The sequence below is a fragment of the Psammomys obesus genome, unplaced genomic scaffold (genome assembly GCF_907164565.1).
Source record: "Psammomys obesus unplaced genomic scaffold, mPsaObe1.curated_primary_1811, whole genome shotgun sequence".
NCBI classification, from domain to species: domain Eukaryota; kingdom Metazoa; phylum Chordata; class Mammalia; order Rodentia; family Muridae; genus Psammomys; species Psammomys obesus.
Genome location: NW_026594240.1, coordinates 438,730 through 462,261, shown reverse-complemented (window position 1 = coordinate 462,261; position 23,532 = coordinate 438,730). Strand labels below are relative to the sequence as shown.

General features: G+C 53.6%; 1 protein-coding gene across 5 annotated transcripts in view; it reads left to right on the top strand.

Moving 5' to 3' along the window:
- Nucleotides 1-22,696, top strand: part of Csad (cysteine sulfinic acid decarboxylase) — a 23,266-nt gene extending 570 nt beyond the window's left edge. The window contains exons 1-15 of one of the 5 annotated variants that reach the window (XM_055618348.1): nucleotides 39-59; nucleotides 11,343-11,479; nucleotides 11,692-11,818; nucleotides 11,898-11,988; nucleotides 12,247-12,353; nucleotides 12,678-12,793; nucleotides 12,972-13,051; nucleotides 13,288-13,342; nucleotides 19,769-19,885; nucleotides 19,967-20,031; nucleotides 20,249-20,330; nucleotides 20,679-20,878; nucleotides 20,972-21,023; nucleotides 21,141-21,230; nucleotides 21,938-22,696. In XM_055618348.1, the coding sequence (XP_055474323.1) occupies nucleotides 11,354-11,479; nucleotides 11,692-11,818; nucleotides 11,898-11,988; nucleotides 12,247-12,353; nucleotides 12,678-12,793; nucleotides 12,972-13,051; nucleotides 13,288-13,342; nucleotides 19,769-19,885; nucleotides 19,967-20,031; nucleotides 20,249-20,330; nucleotides 20,679-20,878; nucleotides 20,972-21,023; nucleotides 21,141-21,230; nucleotides 21,938-22,111 (1,482 nt within the window). In that variant the 5' untranslated portion in view covers nucleotides 39-59; nucleotides 11,343-11,353 and the 3' untranslated portion in view covers nucleotides 22,112-22,696. Of the gene's footprint in view, nucleotides 1-38; nucleotides 60-10,950; nucleotides 11,110-11,342; nucleotides 11,480-11,691; nucleotides 11,819-11,897; nucleotides 11,989-12,246; nucleotides 12,354-12,677; nucleotides 12,794-12,971; nucleotides 13,052-13,287; nucleotides 13,343-19,768; nucleotides 19,886-19,966; nucleotides 20,032-20,248; nucleotides 20,331-20,678; nucleotides 20,879-20,971; nucleotides 21,024-21,140; nucleotides 21,231-21,937 lie in introns of those variants that run through there. The other 4 variants (XM_055618345.1, XM_055618347.1, XM_055618346.1 and 1 more) reach the window with 4 other exon arrangements.
- The last annotated feature ends 836 nt before the right edge of the window (nucleotides 22,697-23,532 follow it).

Below are 23,532 nucleotides of genomic sequence, written 5' to 3'. Positions count from 1 at the left end.
CAGGGCCCCGAGAGCCCGGCGCCCAGCCCGCGGCCGCCGCTGCCCGCGCCGGGACCGAGGCAAGTTTACAAACACCAGCCCGGGGCCCGTTTCCCCGGAAGCACTTCTCCCTCCCCCTCCGCCTCTCCGCCGGGCGGCCACATCCACTTCCGGGCTCGGGAGCCCGGGCAGGAGGGGCCCTCGAGCCGGGGTGAGGCTGGGGACGCGCCGAGCGCTGCGGCTGGCGAGCGGGAGGGGCGGCGGCCCGGAGGCCCGGAGGGGGCTGGCGCGAAGGGCCGCGCGTGCGCACGGGCGCGCGGGCGCCCTGGCCGCCATCTTGGCTGAGGGCAGCCGCCGGGCTCTCCCTGGGCTCTGTCCGTAGGGGCTGCGTGCGGTCCCTGCGGAGGTTCGCTGGGTGGGCTGGTGGGCTCCTGCAGAGGCTCCGCTTCCCTTTCCTGTCGCTCCTAAGGCCGGAGCGCCGAGTGGGAGCCGGGACAGTTCGTGCCCCTGGTTTCTTCTTGGGGCTCGCTGCCGTCGCGCGCACACTGCGAGGTCAGCCGTGCGGCACACACTAAACCACAGGCTGGATAGGAGTGTCAGAGATGTTACCTGGTACCCTTGTGCGCCGAGCCACACTCGTTGCCTTTACTCCTCTCCTGTTCTAGGTGGTCTAACCTAGGCTTCCTTGCAGGAAAGGGCCTCCTTTTTCTCTTCAGTGGACTGGACTCTTGTTAGAGACGTGGGCAGCCGCCGGGCCAGGCTGCATTTGGGGAGGGGGAAGTTGAGCCCATCCTGGAATGCTCCACCCGTGTCTTCCCCGACTTAGCATTAGAGAGGAGTCCAGCTAAAAGGTTGACGTCTGGAACTGTACACTGGCAGAAGGAAAGTGAACACTCAGGTCCCGGTTTCTATTCTAGCTACTGTCAGGTGAGTGTAGGAGACGGCAAGGCACTATCCACCAAAAACGTCTTTATAATGAAAAAACACAAGGATTCCTAACCACAGACCCGCACATTTTAGACCCTTAAAGTAAGTTATGTTTCTCTTAGGATCATCCTAAAATTGACATAAAAATGGACAGAAATGTCACCACGAATGTTTGTTGTGTAAAACAAGTTAGGACCCTGGAGAGATGACCCAGCTGTTAAAGTGCTTGCTGGGAAGTCTTGATGGCCAGCGTTTGGATTCTGTTATCTAGGTAGCAAACCTGTTAATGGGAATATGCCTATAAACCCAGCTCTGAGGAAGGAGGAGACTGGAGGATGCCCAGGACTTGCTGGTCTCCATCCCTGACTGAGAAATTGGATTCCCACACTGGCGGAGAGACCCCACTTCTAAAGGAATAGACAGAGTAATGTAGGTAGAGCAGTGATAGGGCGTACAACACTCTCTTCTGACCTTCAAGTGTGCACAGACTCATTCACAAACACATAATAAACAAAACCCTCTAACCCAGCACCCGGAAGGCAGAGCAGGCAGACCTGGTATTCATAGCAGGCTCTACCAGCCCGGGGTGCACAGGGTCTTTAAAAACAAGACGGAGAGGAGAGATGCCTGCTCTTCCAGAGGTGCTGAGTTCACTTCCCAGCACCCACATGGCAGCTCACACTTTTCTGTGAGCTGTGGTTCCAGAGGATCTGACACCCTCTCACAGACATGCAGGCAAAACACCAATGCAAATAAAGTAAATACAAAAGACAACAAAAACTTACCTGTTTCCAGTCTACAGAATACAAAAATCCAAAAGGACAAATGGTTAATTTTTTTCCTGTGTCATACTCTTGAAGTTAATCATTCTTATTACTGCTTTTTTTTTTTTATATATTACAGTTTTTATTTTTATGTGTGTATGGTTGTTCTGCCTGCATGTATGTCTGTGTACCACTTGAGTGTATGGTCCTGTTAGAGGCCAGAAGAGGGCATAGAATACCTAGAAACTTGGAGTTACAGACATTTAGGAGCCACCGTGTAGATGCTGGGAATTGAGCCTGGGTTCTCTGCAGGGGCAGCCAGTGCTCCTAACTGCTGAGCCCTCTCCACAGCCCCGGGTATATTTCTGGTGCTGGGGGGGGGGGGGGAATCCATGGTCCTGCACATGGCAGACAAGCTGTCAGCCACTGCCTTTTCCACTGTTCTCCAGGTCTTACCAGTTTGGTGAACTCTGTACCATGAGACACTTTCTCTGCATTCATTACATAGATATTTTTTACCCAGTGCTATATTTTACTTTGTGGTTTTTTTTTTTTTTTTTTTTTTTTTTTGACACAGTTTCTCTGTGTAGTCCTTCTGTCCTGGAACTATATGCCAGGTTTTAAACTTTTTTCCTTTAAGACATGTATATTTGTTTATTTTGTGAGTACCTCGGTGTATGGTACGTATTTGTGCATGTGAAGGTCAAAGCATAACTTTTTTTGTAACAGTCCTGGCTGTCCTGGACTTGCTTTGTGGATCAGGCTGGCCTTTGGAGACATGATGTATCTGTGTAGCCCTGGCTGTCCAGGAACTTACTATGTAGCCTCGGCTGGCCTTGAACCTGCAGAGTTCTGCCTGCCTCTGCCTTCCAAGTGCTGGGATTAAAGACACGTGCCATGATGCCCTGCCAGAGGACAACTTTTCAGAGTTAGTTTTCCCCCTGAATCATGCGGGTCCAGGATGGAAGAACTCAGGTCACCAGGCTGGAGAGCATGCGCCTTCACCTGCTGGGCCATCTTGAATGACACAGTTTGTTAAGTCTCTAACAGTAAGCCTGGTTGAAAGAACTTGTGGAGGAGGCTAACTATCCAGATCTCTTTGCCCTCAGGCGGGGTCCCCGATTCAGCCTCTCTCAGGCTCACTCCATCACTTAAGCAAACAGTGCTGTGATGGCTCCTGACCACCCCCACACTACAGCAGGCCAGGCGAGCTTTTGCCTCCAAGTCAGGACAGGCTAGTCGGTCAGTTCTGCCTTTCTGGAATGAGTGCCCGCTCTGCTACATGCTGGGTTCCTGTGCTGGCTGCTAGCTGGAACCCACAGGGTAAACATAGTCCCTGGGGCAGTGCCAGGCAAGCGGCAGTAGACAGTCGGTCAGTGTTTGCTGAACAAGCTGAACTCATGCTCCTCAGAGCCAGCCTGGGTTTCATCATAGAAACAAGCTGGCTAACTCCCTTTGCCGTCCGTAGGCCTTTGATGACACGAATAAATAAGCTGGGAAATAGAACAGGGGACAGTCCCTGGGCCTGGTAGTATATATGCTACGGAGCTTCTGCTTTTGTTTTGTGGTGCTGGGGATTGAACCCAGGGCCGTGCCAGACCGCCACTACTCATATCCCCAGCTCTTCCTAACCTTTTTTATTTTATCATTATCATTATTATTATTATTATTATTTTGGGAGAGTCTCACTCTGCAGCCCTGGCTGGCCTGGAACTTGCATAGAGACCATGTTGTCCTTGAACTCACAGAGATCTGTAAAGGTGTACACACTCGGCCCCTTCTCAGTCTTTTCTTGTTTTAAAGTAAATTTCATTTTAGCAGCATGCATGATGTGACATATATACATATATGTGTGTGTGCGCGTGCATATGTGTGTGTTAATACAGAGGGGGGCGCTATTGTGGCAATTGTCTTGGTCAACCTGCCATTACCTGGAACCACCTGAGTCTCCTCTGAGGATGTGGGCACATGTGTGAGGTAGTTCCTGCCCAGTGAGCTTTGGGTGGTGACCCTGGACTCTGTAAGAGAGAGGTAGAGGCCAGCTGAGTACTGAGCGCGCAGGTGACGGGGAGCACTCGTTTCTGTCTGCGGTTTTGCTTTAACTTAATTTTACATGTTGCCTGCATGTATGTCTGTGCAGCACATGTGTTCAGTGTCTGAGGAGGCCAGAGAGGGTACTGGACCCCTGGGACTGTAATTACAGGCAGCCTGGGTCCCCTGGAAGGTCAGCCAGTGTTCTTAACAATTAAGCCAAGTCTCCAGGGATCTGGACATGTCGGCTCTTGAATGTGACGTGGCTAGACTAATCGGCTCTTGTTTCTTCCCCCAAGTGACGGACTGCAAACGGAAGTTGTCAGACAAATAATCCCGTTCTTTTTGTCAGATTATTTGTCACAACAACAAAGGTGAACTAGAACTGCTGGGGCCATGACCTGCTGTCCAGGCATGAGGAAGCGAGGCGCAGTGGCAGACAGCTGGAGGCTCTGTTCACGCAGGGTAGCTGAGACACGGGGCTCCAGGCTCCGTGAGAGACTCAAGGTGGGCGTGATAGAGGAGGACACTTGACACTGGCCGCTATGTGAGCACTTAGCACGGATCGTACCCTCAAAAATTATCAGAGATTAGAGGTGTGCAAATATGAAATCCAAATAACCTACAGTCTGAGCACCATAGGAATAGCTTGGCATCTCTGCCAGTCTTGTAAGAAGTCAGAGGGATCTCAAGAGATGCTGAGAACCACCCCAGTCCAGCGCCCATCATGCAGACCCCTGTGAGTCAGGGATTCAGCCCTTTCTGGGTTCCTTGGGCACTTAGATGTTATGGTACCATCGGTCCATCAGCCTCCAGCACATACCACTTAATTCAAGGTTATAATCCTGCACTCTGCAGGCAGAGGCAGGTGGATCTCTGAGTTCGAGGCCAGCCAAGGCTACACAAAGAAACCCTGTCTTGACAAATCCAAGAAATAAAATAAAGCTGCATAGTGGTCGGAGGTGGGTGGGGCTGGCACCTGTAGAGATTGGGAGGTCCTGGGTGGGAGCCCAGCTGTAAAGTACACCGACAAATATGGCTGACCGGCTCACGTGGATACAGACATGCAGAATCCACTTTGTCTGGAGGCAGGAAAATTCTCGGTGGTCCTGAAGGGGCCCCGTAGGGGCATGCTGAGGAAAATGAGAGGTGAGGGAGTCAAAATGGAGCAGAGAACTTCCGGAAGTTGACTACCAGGAGGGGGTGGCTGGAGGGCTGTGTTACCGGAGGCCCCAGCAGTGTCAGATATGAAGAAGGGGAGAGGACCAGGGTTGAAGAAATGATGGTGTTGAAGGTATCGGATGTCCCTAAAGGAGGAGGGGAATCTTAAACCGGGGGATCAGACTTACCTAGCCACAGCACGAAGAACCAGGCCAGGGCAGACCGCTGAAACCACGCACAGGGTCATAAGCACAGCATGTCCACCCTCCACTCACTGCCCTGGGCTTGGCAATGCCCTCACTCTCGCCCCCAGCTGGGAGCTTGTGTGGCTCACTGTGAAATCGGAACAGATGTGCAACATGCCAGCTTTGGGTGAAAGCTTTAAGGTTGGCGGGTAATCTCTCTCTCTCACAATTGTTTATTTTTATTTTATGTGCATTGGTGTTTTGCCTGCCTACATGTCTGTGTGAGGGTGTCAGATCTTTTGGAGCTGGATTATAGACAGTTGTGAGTGGCATGCGGTTGCTGGGACTTGAACCTGGGTCCTCTGGAAGAGCAGCCAGTGCTCTTAACTTCTGAGCCGTCTCTCCCTGCGTTTCGTTTTGAGGGCTCTTCTTTCAGTCAGGCTTTGAAGCACAGGTGCGTGCCTCAGAACTTTATAAGGATATGGGTCTGGGCTAGCCTGGGATTTGGGGCAATCCTCCTGCCTCAGCCACACATGCTGGAATGGTATGTTAAGCTGTGCTGTGGTTGGATGTTTGTCAGGTGTTCGCAAGCCTGTGATCCTTGCCCAGCACTGCAAAGATGAAAAAAAACTTAGGTCCCAGAGCTCACAAGGTGGAGGCAGGAAAATGCTTGCGCTCATGAGTACAGGCCAGCCAGTGCAACACAGCAGAACCCTAGTTCCTAAAGCAGACAGACAAACACAAGACTCTGTTGTTCTGCTGTCGTGGGTTCACAGGGCAGTGGGATTTTGAGGTGTGTTGTTGCTTCAGAAATCTGACTGATCTGCTTATATAAATCCATACTGAGATGTCTTTATGTTGTGTGTGTGTAGGTGTTTGTGTGTGCGGAACTTCTCAACAAGAGTAAATTCCCTCCATGTACCTGTGTGGAGTTCAGGGATTCAATTCAGGTGCGCAGGCGTGCTGGCAAGCACCTTCAATCCAATTAGCCACCTTGCTAGTTGAACATTTTCATACACTGGTACATGTTTTATAAATGTTGGCCCCTGTCAAACATAAGATGGCAGAAACGACAGACAGTCACAAGTCCCTGCAAAAGTATGGAAACTGGTGTCCTCATGCATTGCTTGTGGGAACTGTAAAGCGGCAACTATTTATTTTGGAAAACAATTCAGCAATTCCTCAAAAGATTAAACAGTTAGCATGTGACTCAGCAGTTTTACCACCACAAATGTCTTCAGGGGAATTAAAAATACATGCTCACACAAGAGCTTGCACACAAATGTTCATAGCAGCATTATTCATCGTAGCCAAATGGCAGAAGTGACTATTTAGGAACTTGTAAATGGCCAAATGAAGTGCAATATAAACCAAGAGTATGATCCACTCATGAAAAGGAGTGAAATACTGGTTCATGCTGCAGTGTGCTAAGTGAAAGAAGCCAGTCACCAGACCCCACATAGAGTATGCTTCTTTAAAAGGGGGGTGGAGCTCAGCAGTTAAGGCTGCTCTTCCAGAGAACCTGGGTTCAGTTTCCAGCACCCACATGGCAGCTCACAACTGTCTATACACTAGTTCTAGGATCTAGCATCCTCGCACAGACAAGCAAAACACCAGTGCACATTGAATAAATCTGAAAGAAGAAAAGACTATGCCTGCATGCAGAGAGGGCATGGGACCAGTGGAGCAGGTTAGGAGCCTCTCTGACACGGGCGCTAGGAACCCAACGTCTTCTGCAAGAAGAGCCATCTCTCTAACCCTCTAACCCTCTAACCGCTGAGCCGACTCAGCAGCTTCTGAAAACCTGCAGAGCACAGACACATCTGTGGAAATGGAAAGTGGACTGGTTGCCAGAGGCGTTGGGAGGAATAGGTCCTAGAGGCAGGCGGTGGGGGTGATTGTACGAGTCTGTGGCCAGGCCACACCAGAGTGTGCTGTGTGGCGTGTAAGCTCTGTCTCCATAAAGCTTTGAATTAAGGAGCAATAGGAAGTTCTGTGCATACCAGAGTAAGATTACCCATGTTTTGTTTGTGGGAAAAAGGGAGAGAATACATTCACATTTGTTAGTATTTGCAGTAACCCAGGAAACCAATGAAACGGTTGCTCGTGCACATGGCCGTAAAGGAAAGAATGAGAACAGTCTAGGATGAGATCTTTTGTTCTATTAGTGTGGACTTTTGAGACAGTCTTGCTTTTGTTGTTGTTTTATTTGTTTGTTTGTTTTTTTGTTTTGAGACAGGGTTTCTCTGTGTAACCCTGGCTGTCTTAGAACTGACTCTGTAGACCATGCTGGCCTCAAACTCAGAGATCTATCTGCCTGCCTCTGCCTCCAGAGTGCTGGGATTAAATGTGTACATAACCTTGCCTGAGTTAGTCCCTAATTTTTAAAGTTTTTAAAAATACCGTAGCTTCTCATCTTTCCCGTGGTTGTGAATTCATATCCCTCCTCTGCGGCCACCAAAGAATGTGGCGTGCCCTGGGTACTGACTAAACATGGAGTGAATGAGATTTTGAGTGCAGGATACAGGAGGCTGAGTTTTGTCTCCTTCTTTAACTTAAAAAAATGTTAAAATACATTTTTCTATTTACTGTGGGGGGTGTGTGTGTGTGTGCTCATGCCTGTGCGTGCCTTGGCTTGTAGGTGGAGGTCGGAGGACAACTTGCAGGAAGGAGACGCTCTGACTATGGGTTACTCAGGGATGGTTGGGTTTGGGGCGAGAGCCTTTATCTGCTGAGCCATCTCCATGGCCCCTGTTGAGTAAGCTTTGTTAGCTATTAATTTATCTTAAGAAATTTGAGATGGGGGAGGGAGGGAGCGAGGACAGCAGCAGGCCAAGAGTTTGGGAAGTTTTTGAAATAGCCGCTGCAGGGCACCCGAGATTGGGTGTCTGTGGTGGCCGGTGTCTCCCCTCTGTAGACACCTGAATTAATTACGGCCGTGGGAATCCCTCACTTGCCTTCTGTGCTGGAGGAGCTTGCTGCGCTCTGGGCCTCTCTGTGAGTTGGTTTGTGTTTCCTTCTTGACGTTTTCTTCCCTTGGATTGTCTGATTTGCACTGAAACATTGTTACTCTGAAGCTTGTTGCTTCAGACTCTCATTGTGCGCGCCTGTGGTCTGCTGCTTAAATCAAGTGCTTTCCTTTCCTGTCTGTCTTTTCTGTTGGTGGAGGTGAGGCAAGGTGTCCTGTATCCCAGCCTGACGTGGCAGCCATGTGTAACTGAGGGTGACCTTGACCTTCTGATACTTCTGCCTTGCTTCCTGAGTGTTAGGGTTACAGCCATCCTGCGTGCAAGGCAGGAGTCACCCCGCCCTCGCTCCCCCCCCCTCAGTTGGGCTAACTATGCTTTTTTAGTTTAAAAGATTATTATTTATTTACGTGTGGGTCTCTCTCTGTGTGTATGTGCGTGTATATGGAGGTGCTGTTGGAGGCCAGAAGTGGGTGTCTGGGGCTAGAGTTACAGGGAGCTGTGAGCTACCCAGGGCGGGGCCTGGGAATGTCGCACCCACCCTCCGAGAGAGCAGCAAGCACTCAACTCCTGAGCCATCTCCCCCACCCTCCCTTTCAAATTTTCCTTTCCTCAGTTTTATGGATGTTTTGTCTGCATGTAGTGTGTGTGTGTGTGTGTGTGTGTGTGTGTGTGTGTGTGTGTATGTGTGTGTGTGTGTGTACGTGTACATGCAAGCACCACATATGCCTGGTGTCCTTGGGTGTTGGCTCTGCTCTATCCCCTGCCCTCCCCCCCCCTTTTTTAAAGAACTCAGATAATCTGTTAGGAATGACTAGGAATGGCATGTCAGCAAGGCGGTGAGGTGCGATGGAGGACACTCAGTTGTGGCGCTTCCTGGTCACAGTGGGGACAGTGGAAGCCCTGCTCCCAGCGCCCACAGAGGCAGCTTCTTGTCGGCAGGCCTCCAAGAGCTCCCCTCTGAGAGCCCATCTGGGGAGGCGGCTGAGGCTCCTTCCTGTGTGTGGAGCTCCCTGCGTGGCCTCCCAGCTGCCAGCCGTTCCTGGGCACGGAAGGGTTGGCTCAGTGGAGTCCTGTCGGCCGCCTGACCCTACGTGGCATGGGCCATCACACAGCCTCCTTTTTTCTAATTACATTTTCCTTTTGCTTGTGTGTATGTGCGCATGGGTGTGTGTGTGTGTGTGTGTGTGTGTGTGTGCGTGCGCGCGTGCATATGTGTGTGGGTATGTGGGACAGACATGTGGACGTGAAAAGACAGTTTTGAGGAGATTGTTCTCTCCTTCTACCTTGTAAATCCCTGGGATCCGGCTCAGGTTGTAAATCCCTGGGATCCGGCTCAGGTTGGCAGACCTGACGGCTGTGCCTTCACCTGCTGAACCATCGTGGCCGCCGGTTTATCTGTTTCTAGCGCTGTGTTTCTTTTGTTTTGACTTTTGGTTTTCTCTGTGCAGCCCTGGCTGTCCTAGACACACTCTGTACACCGGGCTGGCCTTGAACTCACAGAGATCACCTGCCTCTGCCCGGTGTTGGGATTAGAGGTGTGTGCCACCGTGCCCAGATCATCTTTCCCATTTCCATTCTCATTCTTACTTTGTTTTGGTCTTTTTGAGTCAGGGTCTTTGTATGTAGTGTGAACTGGCCTGGACCTTGCTATGATCCTCCTGCCTCTGCTTCCAGTTGTGGTTGCTTGAGCCAACACGCCTAGCTCTCAGCATCAGCTTAACTATTTGACTTGCTACAGAGTGCCCTGGCAACTCTCTGCAGGCTAAAATGAAATCCCTAGGTCTGGCTGATGCTCGAGACTCACCATATCCCACTCGCCTTTGCCCTCCCCCCCCCATCCCAGCTGGCCAGTCCCTGCCTGAGTCAAGAGCAGCCTTGCTTGTCCCTGTGTTGGCCCGTGGCGTCTCACCTCCTGCTCAGGCCCTCCATTTCTCCTGCCCAGCCCAAGTCTCAGCCTCCTTCCCAGTGCAGCTCTTTCCAGACAGGAGCCTCCTGGGACCCCGTCTCTCAGTTCTGAGGGTCCTTCGTCAGGGCCCGGGCCCTGAGCTGTTGTTGTATGCATGCGTCTGTGTCATGCAGCAGGGCAGGGCTGTCTCTTTCCACGCCTGGACAGCCAGGGAACAGGCTTGCAGCACACAGTGCTTCCTCAGCAACCTCCTCTGCCAGGACTTCAGAAACCAGGACAGAGGTGGCTGGAGGGCGCAGGCCTGTCAGCCGCAGGAGGCAGGAGGGTCTTAGCTTTGTGGCAAGCCGGGGCTGTGTCGAAGCCTCTGTCTGAGGAGAGGGGGTGAGGGATGCCGGGGTGTGGATGTAGCTCAGTTGCTGCTGCTCTTGCCTCCTGTGTACCGAGCCCAGGTGAGTCCCAGGATGACATAAACTGGGCATGGTGGCTCATTCCTCTAATCAAGCCTGGAGAGTCAGACGCAGGCAGAGGAGGGCTCAGAATCATTGTTGGTTACATATCAGGTTGGAGGTCAGCCTGGGACACGTGCAGCCTTAAAAAGAAGGAGCCAGGCATGGAGGCACACACCTGTAATCCCAGTACTCAGGAGGCAGAGGCAGGTGATCTCTGTGAGTTCAAGGCCAGCCTGGTCTACAAAGCAGTTTGAGGAAGGCCAAGGCTACACAGAGAAATTCTGTCTCATAAAGCAGAAAAAAGAAGAAAATTAGGAGGAACTCGGCTGGTTCTGGGAAGGCCTCCGAGGTGCAGGGCTGTACTAGCGCGTTCAGTCCCTTCTTGGGCCGATGCCCTGGCCTCGCTGCCCTGGCATTCCCTGGGCACCTAGAGTCACAGCGCAAATTCCTTCTCCACTCACACCCCTCCCTGAGTGAATGTGCACCTGCTCTCGCTTTGCTTTCCTTCCCCACCCTTCTTCCGCCAGCTAATGATTATTCAGGGAACTTAACCGCTGTCCTGCCCCAAATCGGTAAGAGTTCTCTTTCGGGCAAGGGTCATGAGGTAATGCCACGGCCATGTGACTCCTGCTCTGCCCTGCTCCCTCTGCTGTCTTGGCCCTATTATTCCAGAAAGTCCATGTGTACATTGTGAGCTGCTCAGATCAGCGACCTGAACTGAGAGGTGAGCGGTGTGTGGTATGTGTCTGCCTCGGGGGACTGAGGCCTAAACTGGGAGGTGAGCGGTGTGCGGTGTGTGTCTGCCTAGATGGACCGAGGCCCCGGTCTGCCTGCTGAGCACCGGCCTTTCCCTCCTTGTCCTCATGTGTGCGTAGGGGGACCTCAGGTCCCTTACCAGGCAGAAGGCCTGGCGCGTTGTGCCCGGGTGGGGCACACAGGCTGAGTAAACAGTGGTTTCACCCTGCTCACAGATCTCACCCAGATGGCGGACTCAAAACCACTCCCTACCCTGGATGGGGACCCCATGGCTGCAGAAGTCTTGCTCCGGGACGTCTTTGGGATTGTCATAGATGAGGCCATTCGGAAAGGGACCAGTGCCTCAGAGAAGGTGGGCTCTCTCTCCCTCCTCCTGCCCATCATTTCCTAAACTTGACTCCAATGCTCGGCACCCTGGATCCTTCCTTTCCCCTTGCTGTGTACTTTTGTGGAAATACCCTTGACCTATTTTAACTGCAAGTGGGTGATGCCTTGTGTCTGTTACATTGCGGCTAGGTATTAGCCAGGGGTCTGAGATCCCTGCGTCTTGGCCTCTCCTCCTAGGTCTGTGAATGGAAGGAGCCAGAAGAGCTCCGGCAGCTGCTGGATCTGGAGCTGCAGAGCCAGGGTGAGCCTCAGGAGAGGATCCTGGAGCGTTGCCGGGATGTGATCCGCTACAGCGTCAAGACAGGTGAGCCTGGGGACCTGCAGGGGGACCTCCCGGCCCCACCACCCAGCTCCACCCTGAGACCCGCCTGCCCCTTCCCCAGGTCACCCGCGCTTCTTCAACCAGCTCTTCTCAGGGTTAGACCCCCATGCTCTGGCTGGGCGCATCATCACAGAGAGCCTCAACACCAGCCAGTGAGCCACGAAGGACTTGGGTTTGATGGGAAAGAGTCCTCTGGGTAGGAGAGGAGAGTGGTGCCTGCCCCTTGCCACTGTTTGCTGCGCATGCCTCTTACTGGCCGGCCTCTGTGTGCCCCCTGACCCTGCACTCTTGGGAGCGCTCTGCCCTGATGCCGACCATTCTCTCTGGGACCCTTACTTCACCCCCGTCTCCTCTAGCTGAAAGACTGAGCTGGATGCTGCCTCCACCTCTTTCCCGATATTCCCTGGCAGGTACACATATGAGATTGCGCCTGTGTTTGTTCTCATGGAAGAGGAGGTGCTGAAGAAGCTGCGTGCCCTGGTGGGATGGACCTCGGGGGATGGGGTCTTCTGTCCTGGTATGTGAGAAGAGGCTTCCCTAGGGTCTTTGTCACGGGTCTGCCCCCGCCCTCTCCTAGTTCTGTGTAACCAGTGTGGAGGGGCAGTGTCTGTGTCCCCTGTGCCTCTGCTGGCTGGGCCGTGGAGGCTTCCCAGTTGCTGTGATCCCGGTGTTGGCCTGACACTCTGGAGGCCTGTCGTGTGGCTCAGGAGTAGGGTTGTCTTCTGACCCTGGGCTGTTCTTACCTGTGAACCTAGGGATTCATAGGGCTGGTGTGATGCCTGCTGCTTTGGTCAGCTCTGCCTGGAAAGGTCAGGGGCCTCCTCTCCCCTCCCCATGACAGGTGGCTCCTTCTCCAACATATATGCCATGAACCTGGCCCGCTTTCAGCGCTACCCCGACTGCAAGCAGAGGGGTCTCCGGGCCCTGCCACCCTTGGTCCTCTTCACTTCTAAGGAGGTAGGAAAGATCATAGGCCTGACCTGGATGCCTGAGCCTCACCTTCAGCTCAGTCAGAGACCCTGTGTGTCTGCTGCTGCCCTCCGCTGCCCTCAGGCTGGTGTGCTTTCCTCCAAGGAGGCCAGCATGTCTGGGCCCAGCCAGGCCATGCTAACTTGCCCTCTGCGTTCTCCCACAGTGCCACTACTCCGTCAGTAAGGGAGCTGCTTTCCTGGGACTTGGCACGGACAGTGTCAGAGTGGTCAAGGCTGATGAGAGGTGAAGGTCCTGCCGACTTGGCCCTGACCTAGCTTGGCACAGTGTGTGGCCTCAGCCCTTACCCCTGCTGCGCCTCCCCCACCTGCCCTGCTTTCGGATTGCTGCTCCTGCTCTCGGTGCCCTGCGCTCTGAGGGCCTGGTCTCCCGTGGCCTCCTCCTCCTCTGCCTCAGCTCTGTGAGTGGCCTCCCCTGGTCTGGAGCAGCCGCACTCTCTCCACCCTCAGTTCTCTTTTCAGAGGGAAGATGATCCCTGAGGAGCTGGAGAGGCAGATCAGTGTGGCCGAGGCTGAGGTGGGTGAGGGCACCGGGCAGTAAGGCGGACCCCCCCCCCATGAAGAGTGGTTCGGGCCCTTGTGCTTCTTCTGTATGTCCACCCCTGTTGGCATCGGGGCTCTGCGAGACGTGCCGCTGGGTTAGGCTCTGAATTGGAGTTCCAAGCAACCCTGTGGGGAGCTGATGGGTGTCTGGGCTGTAGTGTGGAAGGTTTCTGTGGGCTGAGGGAGGACTGTGGCGCCAGGCAGAAGGTGGGCATTAGCCTCACGTGGGGCAGTCTGCTTCCAGGCAGCTTTTAGATGTGTCTGCAGATTCCGCGTTCCTCTGCTCTGCTCAGAGGGCTGCTGTTAATTACCACAGGCTCACGGACTGCTGTGCACCAGGACACAAAGCATGAAATGAAAGAGACGTAATGGTAGATAAGTTATGATGTCTCTGGTCAGTTTCGTCCTCTGTGGAATGGGCGTGCTACAGAAGTCACGACACGAGGATGCTGTAAGGGTTAAATTAATGAGTGTGCCAAGCGCTTAGAATGGCTTCTGGCCTGCATGCACCGTGCCGTGCCGACATTAGCCGCCGCCGCCGCCACTGCTGCTTCTGTGTTTATCTGCGACAAGCTTGTAGTGGTGCTGGGACCACAGATGTGTGCCCCGTGCCATCTTCACCACCATCCCCGCCGCTGGGGCACCAGGTAGCCAAAGAGAAGATAGGAGGAGTGTACAGGGTGACACAGGAGACCTGCAGGGTCCACGAGCGTTTCAGTTCACCGCACAGGGCAGGCGGCCGAGGCTGCTGTGTCCAGGAGTGTGCTTGTGTATTATGTTTCGGGGGGGTGTCCAGCCTGCCCGAATGTTTGTGATCTCTTTGGCTGCCTCCCACAGAGGCCAGAGGAGGCACCACACTCCCTGGAGCTGTAGCTCCCTGTGTTTTGAGCTGCCTGTGGGCGCTGGGAACCGCAGGAGCAGCAGGTGCTGTCTCACTGCTGGCCGTCTCTCCAGCCGCCCCTCTTTAAGAAGGTCTGTTTTAGAGTTGGTTTATTTCTGGTGTGTGTGGTGGGTGTTTTGCCTGCATGTGTGTCTGTGTAGCATGCAGTGGCCAGTATGTGGCCACTAGTCCAGACGCCCTAGAACTGGGCTTACAGACAGTTGTGAGCTGCCGTGTGGGCGCTGAGAACTGAGCCTGGGCCTTTGGAAGAGCAGCCAGTGCTCTGAGCCACTGAGGCGTCTCAGCCCTGATACTATAAAGTTAAATGATGTGTTGTTGTGGGGGTGTATGAGTGCAGGCCTGGAGAGTTATGTCAAAGGCATCAGCTACCCTGGAGCTGGAGTTACAGGCAGCTGGGAGCTGACATGGGTGCTGGGAATCTAACTCAGTCCTCCAGAAGGGAAGTGTCTCCAACCTCTGTCCTCTCCTATTATCACCATCACCACCATCATCATCACCACCATAACCGTCATCACCACCATCATCACCATTACCATAGCCATCATAACCACCATCACCATCATCATCACCCCCACCACCACCATCATAACCACCATCACCATCATCATCACCCCCATCACCACCATCATAATCATCACTATCATCACCACTACCATCATCACCACTACCATCATCATCACCATCCTCACCACCATCACCATCATCACCACCATCACCATCATCACCCCCATCACCATCATCACCACTACCATCATCATCACCACCATCATCATCACCCCTATCACCATCATCATCACCATCATCACCCCCATCACCATCATCACCATAACCACCATCACCATCATCACCACCACCATCACCATCATCACCACCATCACCACCATCACCATCATCATCACCACCATCATCACCATCATCAATCATTACCATCACCCCCATCACCATCACCATCACCATCCTCATCCTCACACAGTAGCCTGCTGATTCCAGTTTGTGCTGCTCACTGGGGTACGGTCCCAAGCGCCACACGCTTAGAGAACGCCGACTCGCTGCGAAGCCATCACTGTTGAGGCCCAGCTCGGGTTCCGGCCTCCTCCCTAAAGCGGCCAGCTCACACGCATTATCCGTGGTGTTCTGATTTCCCGGCGTGCCCACGACATTGCGTTGGTTGCCGCGTGTTCTTGTTTGAGTGAGCGTCTCCTGCGCAGGTCGCTCTGAGCCCTGTGTTGCCGAGGACGATGAGGGTCCTGACCTCACTACCTCACTGCACCCTCGGCTGCTTCACGCTGAGGTGGTGACTAACCCAGGGTGTCGTGAGTGCTGGGCAGGCACTAACTGAACTACACACACACCTCGAGCACACACACACACACACCGCACACACACACACACACACACACACATGTGCACACACACAGTCACACCTGTTTTTCTGCTGTCTAGAGTAATTACAAATATTTTGGGCAAGTATCTCAGGTAGCTCATGCTGGTGTACCCCAGGATGACCTTGAACTTTCCATCCTCCTGCCTGTCCTGCTGGGCCCTGGGATTACCGTGTGCACGGTCATAGCTGCCTTAGTGCTGCAGAGGGTCAGCCAGGGCTTCATGCATGCTAGGCAAGTGCTCCCTCCCAGCAGTAGGGAGCCTGACCCTCTGCTGGTCCTTGGGAATGGGGTCTCACACGTAGCTTGGGTGGTCTTTGAACCTGGGATCCCCCGTCTTCCCTGTGAGTACAGGCCTGTGGCACAAGTGCTTCATGATTACAGCCACTTAGAGGGCGCAAAGTGAGCACATTACACTTAGATTTTCATTTTCTTGTTGATGAGTGATGTTGAGAATCATGTGTTTATTAGACATGTGTCTTTTTTAAGATTTTTTATTTACTATGTATACAGTGTTCTGCCTGCATGTACACCTGTGTGCCACAAGAGGGTAACGGATCTCACTCTAGATGGCTGTGAGCCACCATGTGGTTGCTGAGAATTGAACTCAGGACCTCTGGAAGAGCAGCCAGTGCTCTCAACCTCTGAACCATCTCTCAGCTCCTAGCCATCTCTGCGAACCATGAAGCCCTGTGTCCCACCCGCTCACTAGTGTAAGGAGGGCTGACACTCACATGCTCACACAAAATAGCTGGGCTCGTGTTGTGGCGGGAGCCAGTCAGGAGCTGAGACAGAAGCTGGGCAGGGCACCCCCAGAAGTGACCGGAGGAGGGGGAGTTACTGAGTGCTGGGTGTGGCCAAGACCGGGACATTGGAGCTGGGGCTCGGCGGGACAGGGAGGCAGCTTGCTTCCTCTTGTGTGTGTCCACCCCCACGGAGGGCCCCCATCCGGGACTCTCTTGGGACTGCTTCTGCCTAGTGCTCTCTCTCCGCCAGGAGGGGACATTGGAAGCGTGCTTTGTGTTCCATTTGTGTTGTGGCGTGAGTGTGTTTGAAGGCGCATGTATTATTACTCGGTTTCTGTTGTACGCATTTGTCGGTTTGGTGAATCTGCTTTTCACTAGTGCAGGGAAATACCTGAGGTAAACTAATAAAGACAGGAGGTTTGCTTTGGCCCGCAGTTGCAGGCTTCCATCCGGTGATGGCCTTCTTGCTGGCAAGAGCACCAAGTCAGTACGAGGCATTGCCTGGTAGCGGCAGGGCCCAGCGTCTCGTCCCGTCCAAGCCCATCACCACCCCAGCCCCGCCCTGCGCATCACAGCTGGGTTAAATTTCTGCTCTCAGGACTTCACAGAGGGTATGGAATTTCAGCACCTGAAGCCCGGGGACTCACTGAAACCATCCTCAGAGCTCGCACTCGGCTGTCAGTGTTGGCAGGTTCAGAGCCGGGGGTGGCTTCCCATTCCTGTTGTCTGAGTCAGGGCCTTGCTGTGTAGCCCAGCTTGACCTCAAACTGAGAGTGATCCTCTTGCCTCAGTCTCTTGCATGCATGTGAGCCATGGTGTGCGCACGGTGGTCAGTGGGGCCGGGTCAAACACCGATTGTCAGACCTGGAGGCAAACGCCTTGACTTCCGGCCACCCAGCTGCCCCGGTTGCCGCAGCCTGCCTTGGTTCTCTGCCCTAACTCTAGAGCACAGAGTTTCTTTTTACATTTCAGGGGTTTTACACTTCAAATTAATTAATCTTTTTGTTTTGGTTTTTCAAGGCAGGGTTTCTCTCTGTAGCCTTGGCTGTCCTGGAACCTACTCTGTAGACCGAGTTGGCCTTGAACTCACAGACATCCAACTGTCTCAGCCTCCCAAGCTCTGGGATTAAAGGCATGTGCCATTAAAGGCATGTACCACAATCCCCTAGTTTACTTAATTTTTTTTAAAGATTTATTTATTACTTATATAGTATCCTGCCTGCATGTACACCTGCAGGCCAGAAGAGGGCAGCAGATCTCACTATAGATGGTTGTGAGCCACCATGTGGGTGCTGGGAATTGAACTCAGGTCCTTTGGAAGAGCAGCCAGTGCTCTTAACCTCTGAGGCATCTCCCAGCCCCTCCTTCAAAATGTTCAAGGTTCATTTTTATTTTTAGTAACGTGTCTGTCTGTGGGGGGAGGGGGTGCACAGTGCCCATGGAGACCAGAAGAGGGTTTTGGATTCCCTGGAACTAGAGTTACCTATAGTGTGGGCTCTGGGCTAACCTCTGGAAGCCGCAAGCGCTTCTTATGTAACATCTTGTACCTGCTGAGCCACCTGCCCAGTTTCTTATAGTTTATTTTTGTTTCCATTTTTAATTTTGGAGACAGGGTCTAACTACATAGCCCTCAATGGCCTGAAACTCACTGCAGGCTGAATTCAGAGATACCGGCCTGCCTCTGCCTCTCAAGTGCTGAGACCAAAGTCGTACTACACAGAGCATACTTAAATTGCTACATTCAGATTTTTTGGTTTTTGTTGTTTTTTAGACAGAGTCCTGTTGTAACCCAGGCTGGCCTTGAACTCCTGATCCTCCTGCCTCTAAATCCCTAGTGCTAGGATTACAAAGTATGCTTCCACACCTGGCAGGCCTTGGGCTCTTTGAAGCTTTGTTCTTATGTGCAGATGTGTGGCAGTGGGAGTGGACCCAGGGAACTGAACGTTTTAGCAAATGCTCCTCACTGAACTATCTCCACAGGTCTTTTTGGGGGCTTTAATTAATTAACTAATTGATTGATGTCTTTTTTGAGACAGTGTTTCTCTGTGTATCCCTGGCTGTTCTGGAGCCCTGAACTCACGGAGGTCTGCCTGCCCCTGCCTCCTCCTGTGCTGTGGTTCCAGGCCTGCACTGTCGCGCCTGCCTTTGGGTTCGTTGTGTGGTATTTCGCTGTGTGCACACCGTTGGCTAACTCGTGTGGTGGTTGCTGTTGGCTCTCTGTCTGTCCGCCCCGGTGTGCTGGCCACATGCTCCTGTGTGGAGCTGTCTCCTGACCCAGCTCTAGCTGGTTTTGTGTATTCTGTTTCGGGGGAGGAAATATTTGTGAACTGCTACTATTAATTTTATTTTCGTATGTGTGTGTGACTTGCCTGTGTGTGTGCATCTGTGTGCCACGTGTGTGCCTGGTGCCTGGGGAGGCCGGGTGAGGGTGCTGACTTCCCTGAGGCTGGGTTTACAGAGGGATTGACGCTGGGACCTCTGGAAGAACATCTGGTGCTCTTAACTGCTGAGCCGGCTCTCCAGCCCAGTAGTGTTTATTTTTTAAATGTTTGATAGAATTCATTAGTGAGGCCGCCTGTGCTTGGGCTTTTCTTTGTAGTAGTTTAAAATTTCTTTATTTCTAATCTGATGTCAGTCTGACATATAGCATTTTATAGCATTGGAGGCTCTTCCTTTGTTCAGTTTTTTTCAAGACAGGGTTTCTCTGTATAGCCCTGGCTGTCCTGGAACTTGCTCTGTAGACCAGAACTCTGTGGCCTCGAACTCGCAGTGACCTGCCTGTGCCTCCCTGAGTGCTGGGATCATGGGAGTGTGGCCCTGCGCCTGGCCCAGTGTTGGTGCTTGTTTGGCTTTCCAGGAAGACGTTACATGCTCGTGTTTGTGTGTGTGCGTGTGCACGTTCAGTGGGGTAATGCCAGCCTCTGGGGCTGCTGTCAGGAGCCTCCTCCTTGCTTTTTCCGGTGGTCTTTTACTGGCTCGGAGCTCAGCAGCCAGGATGGGCTGGCTGGCCAGCAAGCCCAGGGCCTACCTGTCTCTGTCTCCCTGGACTGCGTTTACAGGCACAGCCCACCATGCCTGGGCTTTCCTGTTCTTTCTTTCACATGGACTCTGGGATGTGGACTCACAGGTCCACCTCCCTGGTTGAGCTGTGTCCCCAGCCCAGCGTTTAAGGGTTTTGAGAGAGCGTGAGCAGTGGGAACGGGGAACGGAGGCTGTGCTGAGGTCTGTGAACCCTCATGGTGCCGCCTGCAGAGTGCAGGGGAGGTGGACAGTGTTGGGATGGGCGTGCAGGGCGCACGGGCTCAGCTGCAGCCTGAGCAGATTCTACAGGGACTCTGCAGCTCCGTCCTCTCTCTCCCTTTTGGCAACAGGGCTCTGTGCCATTTCTGGTCAGTGCCACCTCTGGCACCACCGTGCTAGGGGCCTTTGACCCCCTGGATGCAATTGCTGACATTTGCCAGCGCCACGGACTCTGGTTGCACGTGGATGTGAGTGAGATTAGGGTCCAGGGGGTAGAGTAGGGTGGCAACACTGAGGCCAAGACCCACCCTGTTCCTCCTGCTTCACAGGCCGCCTGGGGTGGGAGTGTCCTGCTGTCTCGGACTCACAGGCGTCTCCTGGACGGGATCCAGAGGTGCACACAGCCGCCTGGACCCTCCCTTCACATCCTTGGTCCTTGCAATAGTCGCAGACAAGGGAGGGCGGGAGCGGAGAGAGACTAACTGAGGACTGGAGGGAGGGTAGATCGGGGCTCTCCCTGCCTGCTGGGGAAGGGTAGGCCCTTTGCTGCATGTCTGGAGGGCTCTGCTGGGCAGGAGGAGCTGCTGCCCAGCTCTGCCTGGTCTCCCCAGGGCGGACTCCGTGGCCTGGAACCCACACAAGCTTCTCGCCGCTGGCCTGCAGTGCTCCGCTCTTCTTCTCCGGGACACCTCGGTGCGTCTGTCTCACCAGACCGCAGCCCTCCTTTCTAGAGCCCTCGCTCCTCTGTCTCGCCTCCAAGGGATCCGGCCCTTAACAAGCTTGCTTTACCCTCCCAACTGAAGCCACAGTCTCTGACCACCTAACCCTGCTGAGCTCCCAGGCTCCACACCCGTGGTCTGCCGAGCCCCCAGGCGAGCCGTGGGTCACGCTTAGGTCAGAGGGACCCTGGGCAGAACTAGGAAGGTGTTGGGAGCAGCCCAGAGCTGAGGTCAGGGTTGCCGGCCGCTGTCCTCAGGCTGCCTGCTCCCGGAGGGGAAGGGTGAGCTGAGCCCCTCAGGCCTGCTCTGACCCCCTCCACAGAACCTGCTCAAGCGCTGCCATGGCTCCCAGGCCAGCTACCTCTTCCAGCAGGACAAATTCTATGACGTGGCCCTGGACACGGGGGACAAGGTGGTGCAGTGTGGTCGCCGTGTGGACTGTCTGAAGCTGTGGCTCATGTGGAAGGCGCAGGGCGGGCAAGGGCTGGAGCGGCGCATCGACCAGGCCTTTGCTCTCACCCGGTAGGCATGGAAGGCATGGAAGGCGCGCGGCTCTCCTCCCCGCATCCCCTCCACGGGGCGGCTTTCCCTGCCCTTACCCACCTCTTTCCCCAGGTACCTGGTGGAGGAGATAAAAAAGCGGGAAGGCTTTGAGTTGGTCATGGAGGTAGGCCGCCTGGTCCCACCTTGTTCCACGTGTGACGCCTCATAAAGGACCAGTGGAGGAGACAGGGAAATAGCCCCTGCCCTCCGCAGCTCATGCCTTCCTCATCCATCCTCTCAGCCCGAATTTGTCAACGTGTGCTTTTGGTTTGTGCCTCCCAGCCTGCGGGGGAAGAAGGGGAGTCCGGATTACAGCCAAAGGCTGTCTCAGGTGGGCTAGCCTTTGCCCTCTGGGTAACCCAGTTGGGGGAACTAAGCAGCAGGTGTTTCCGCCCCCTGCTGGCTGCGCCTGGTATGGCATGTCCCTGCTTCTCTTGAGATGCCAGGTGCAGGAGAGCACTCCTTGCCCTCCTTTTTAACGGGTGCCGCTGGGGGAGTGGGGAGACAGAGGGGGACCAGCGTGCAGACTCAGATGTCTGTGCTGGACCCAAGGCCAGAGACAGACAAGGAATAGCTCCACTGCTGAGGCTGGGGACAGAATAACCCAGACACATCATCCCAGACATACCCTTGAAGGCGGGGAGGGATGGGTTAGTGCCGGCTGCCCCAGGAACCTGAAGGAGCATCAGTGGTGGCCCCCCGGAGCTGTTACTGCAGAAGAGGGGTCACTGTGTCCAAGGTGGTTGTGTAAGTTACCCCTAGATCATGTGCTACAGGTCAGAACATGTCAGGAACTGAGGAGGAGACGGTGCTGGGGATGAAGGCTTGAGATGGGGAGGGCAGTGCCGGTCAGACGAGGCTGGCTGGAGAGATGTTCCAGCTGTTTCTTGGAGAGATGGAGTGGAAAAAAAGAAGCAGGATTCCGAGGATGCCCCGGTTGCACATGGTGGGAAAAGGGTGTGAGCTGCAGGTGTGGGGGACGGCTTTGGCTTGGGTGGTCACGGTCGGCCTCCTGCTGCACTCCTGCCCTGCCCACAGGTGGCGCCCGTGCTCAAGGAGCGCATGGTGAAGAAGGGCTCCATGATGATTGGCTACCAGCCTCATGGTGCCCGGGCCAACTTCTTCCGGATGGTGGTGGCCAACCCCAGCCTGTCTCAGGCCGACATAGACTTTCTCCTGGGCGAGCTGGAGCGCCTGGGCCAGGACCTGTGAGCCTGCCCCTCTCTCTGCCCCGCCCCGCACAGACCCCTGGGTCTCAGGAGCAACCTTTCTTGGGATTAGTGGCCTTGACTGTGTGCTTCACACACCAACCCTCCTAACTAAGCAAGCCAGTCGAGTGTCTAAACACACTGTTTCTGTAAAATTATCTTCCAGTGAGCCCCTATAGGGTGGCACACGCCTTTAATCTCAGCACTTGGGAGGCAGGGGCAGGCAGATTTCTGAGTTTGAGGCCAGCCTAGACTACAGAGCTACACAGAGAAACCCTGTCTCAAAAAAAGAAAAAGCAAAAACAAATAAGGAAAGTCTTACATTGAAATTATGTTTACAAGGAATTTTTATTAATGAGAAATTATGATATATTGAAAAAGCTGCATAGGAGTTTATATATCATGGTGTCTGAGTTATACTTTAAAATACATAGGAAAAGGCTGGTGAGTGGAACTGCCAGAGTTAGCAGCGCTCCCTGGGAGGGGAAAGCTCCTCAAACCTCCTGGATTTCTGGGCTCCCTCATTTTATGATGCGACAAAAAGTACAAACCTTTGACATAGGACAATAAAGCTGCAGTTTCCATTCCATTTTGGTATGTTTCAAGGTGTATTTATTTCTAACTGAACAGTGGAGAACTTGAGGCAAGCTGGCAAGCAAAAACCACACAAGAGGCAGGGAGAGCTCTTTTCTCCACTCAGAGCCATTAGCGGCAGGGAAGTGCCATGTGGACTCAGTCTCCCTGAGCATGTTGGGACACCAGAAACTGAACAGGCAGGCACAGCTCCTGTAATCCCATCACTGAAAGGCCAGCCTGGTCTACAGAGTGAGTTCCAAGCCAGCCAAAGCGACAGAGGAAACCAAGTGGAAAGGAAGACAGGGAAGAAGACAGCGGGGTTATACCTTGAGGTAAGAGCTCCATCTGTTCACCTCGCCTAGGGTGAACAACTGTCTCACACTGTCGCTCCCGCTGTCTTCAACTCACTGGATAACCCAGGCTAGCAGGCCACACCATCAGTTATTCCCCTGCCTCAGGAACTTCTGAATGCTGGGATTAGAGGCTATGAGCCACCATATCCCTGCTTCTTAAAAAATTATTTTTATATGGCTTTGTTTGTTTTGAACTAGCTATGCAGAACTTCTAACCCTCTTGCCTTCACCTCTTGTAGAATTACAGTGTGGCTGGTTTATTGTACTGTTTTTTTGAGGCAAGGTCTTATGTAGCCTCGGCTGGCCTTGAACTCCTGATCCTCCTGCCAGGTGAGTGCTGCCACAGAAAAACAGCACGGCTGGGATGCACCTGCATGCTAGAATGGTTTCCTCCCATGCTTGCTGCTTTAGCTTCGAGCCCCAGGGCGCACTAAAACCCAGGTGTGGGACCACAAAACTGTGACTCCAGAACTCTGGAGATGGAGGCAGAAGGAGC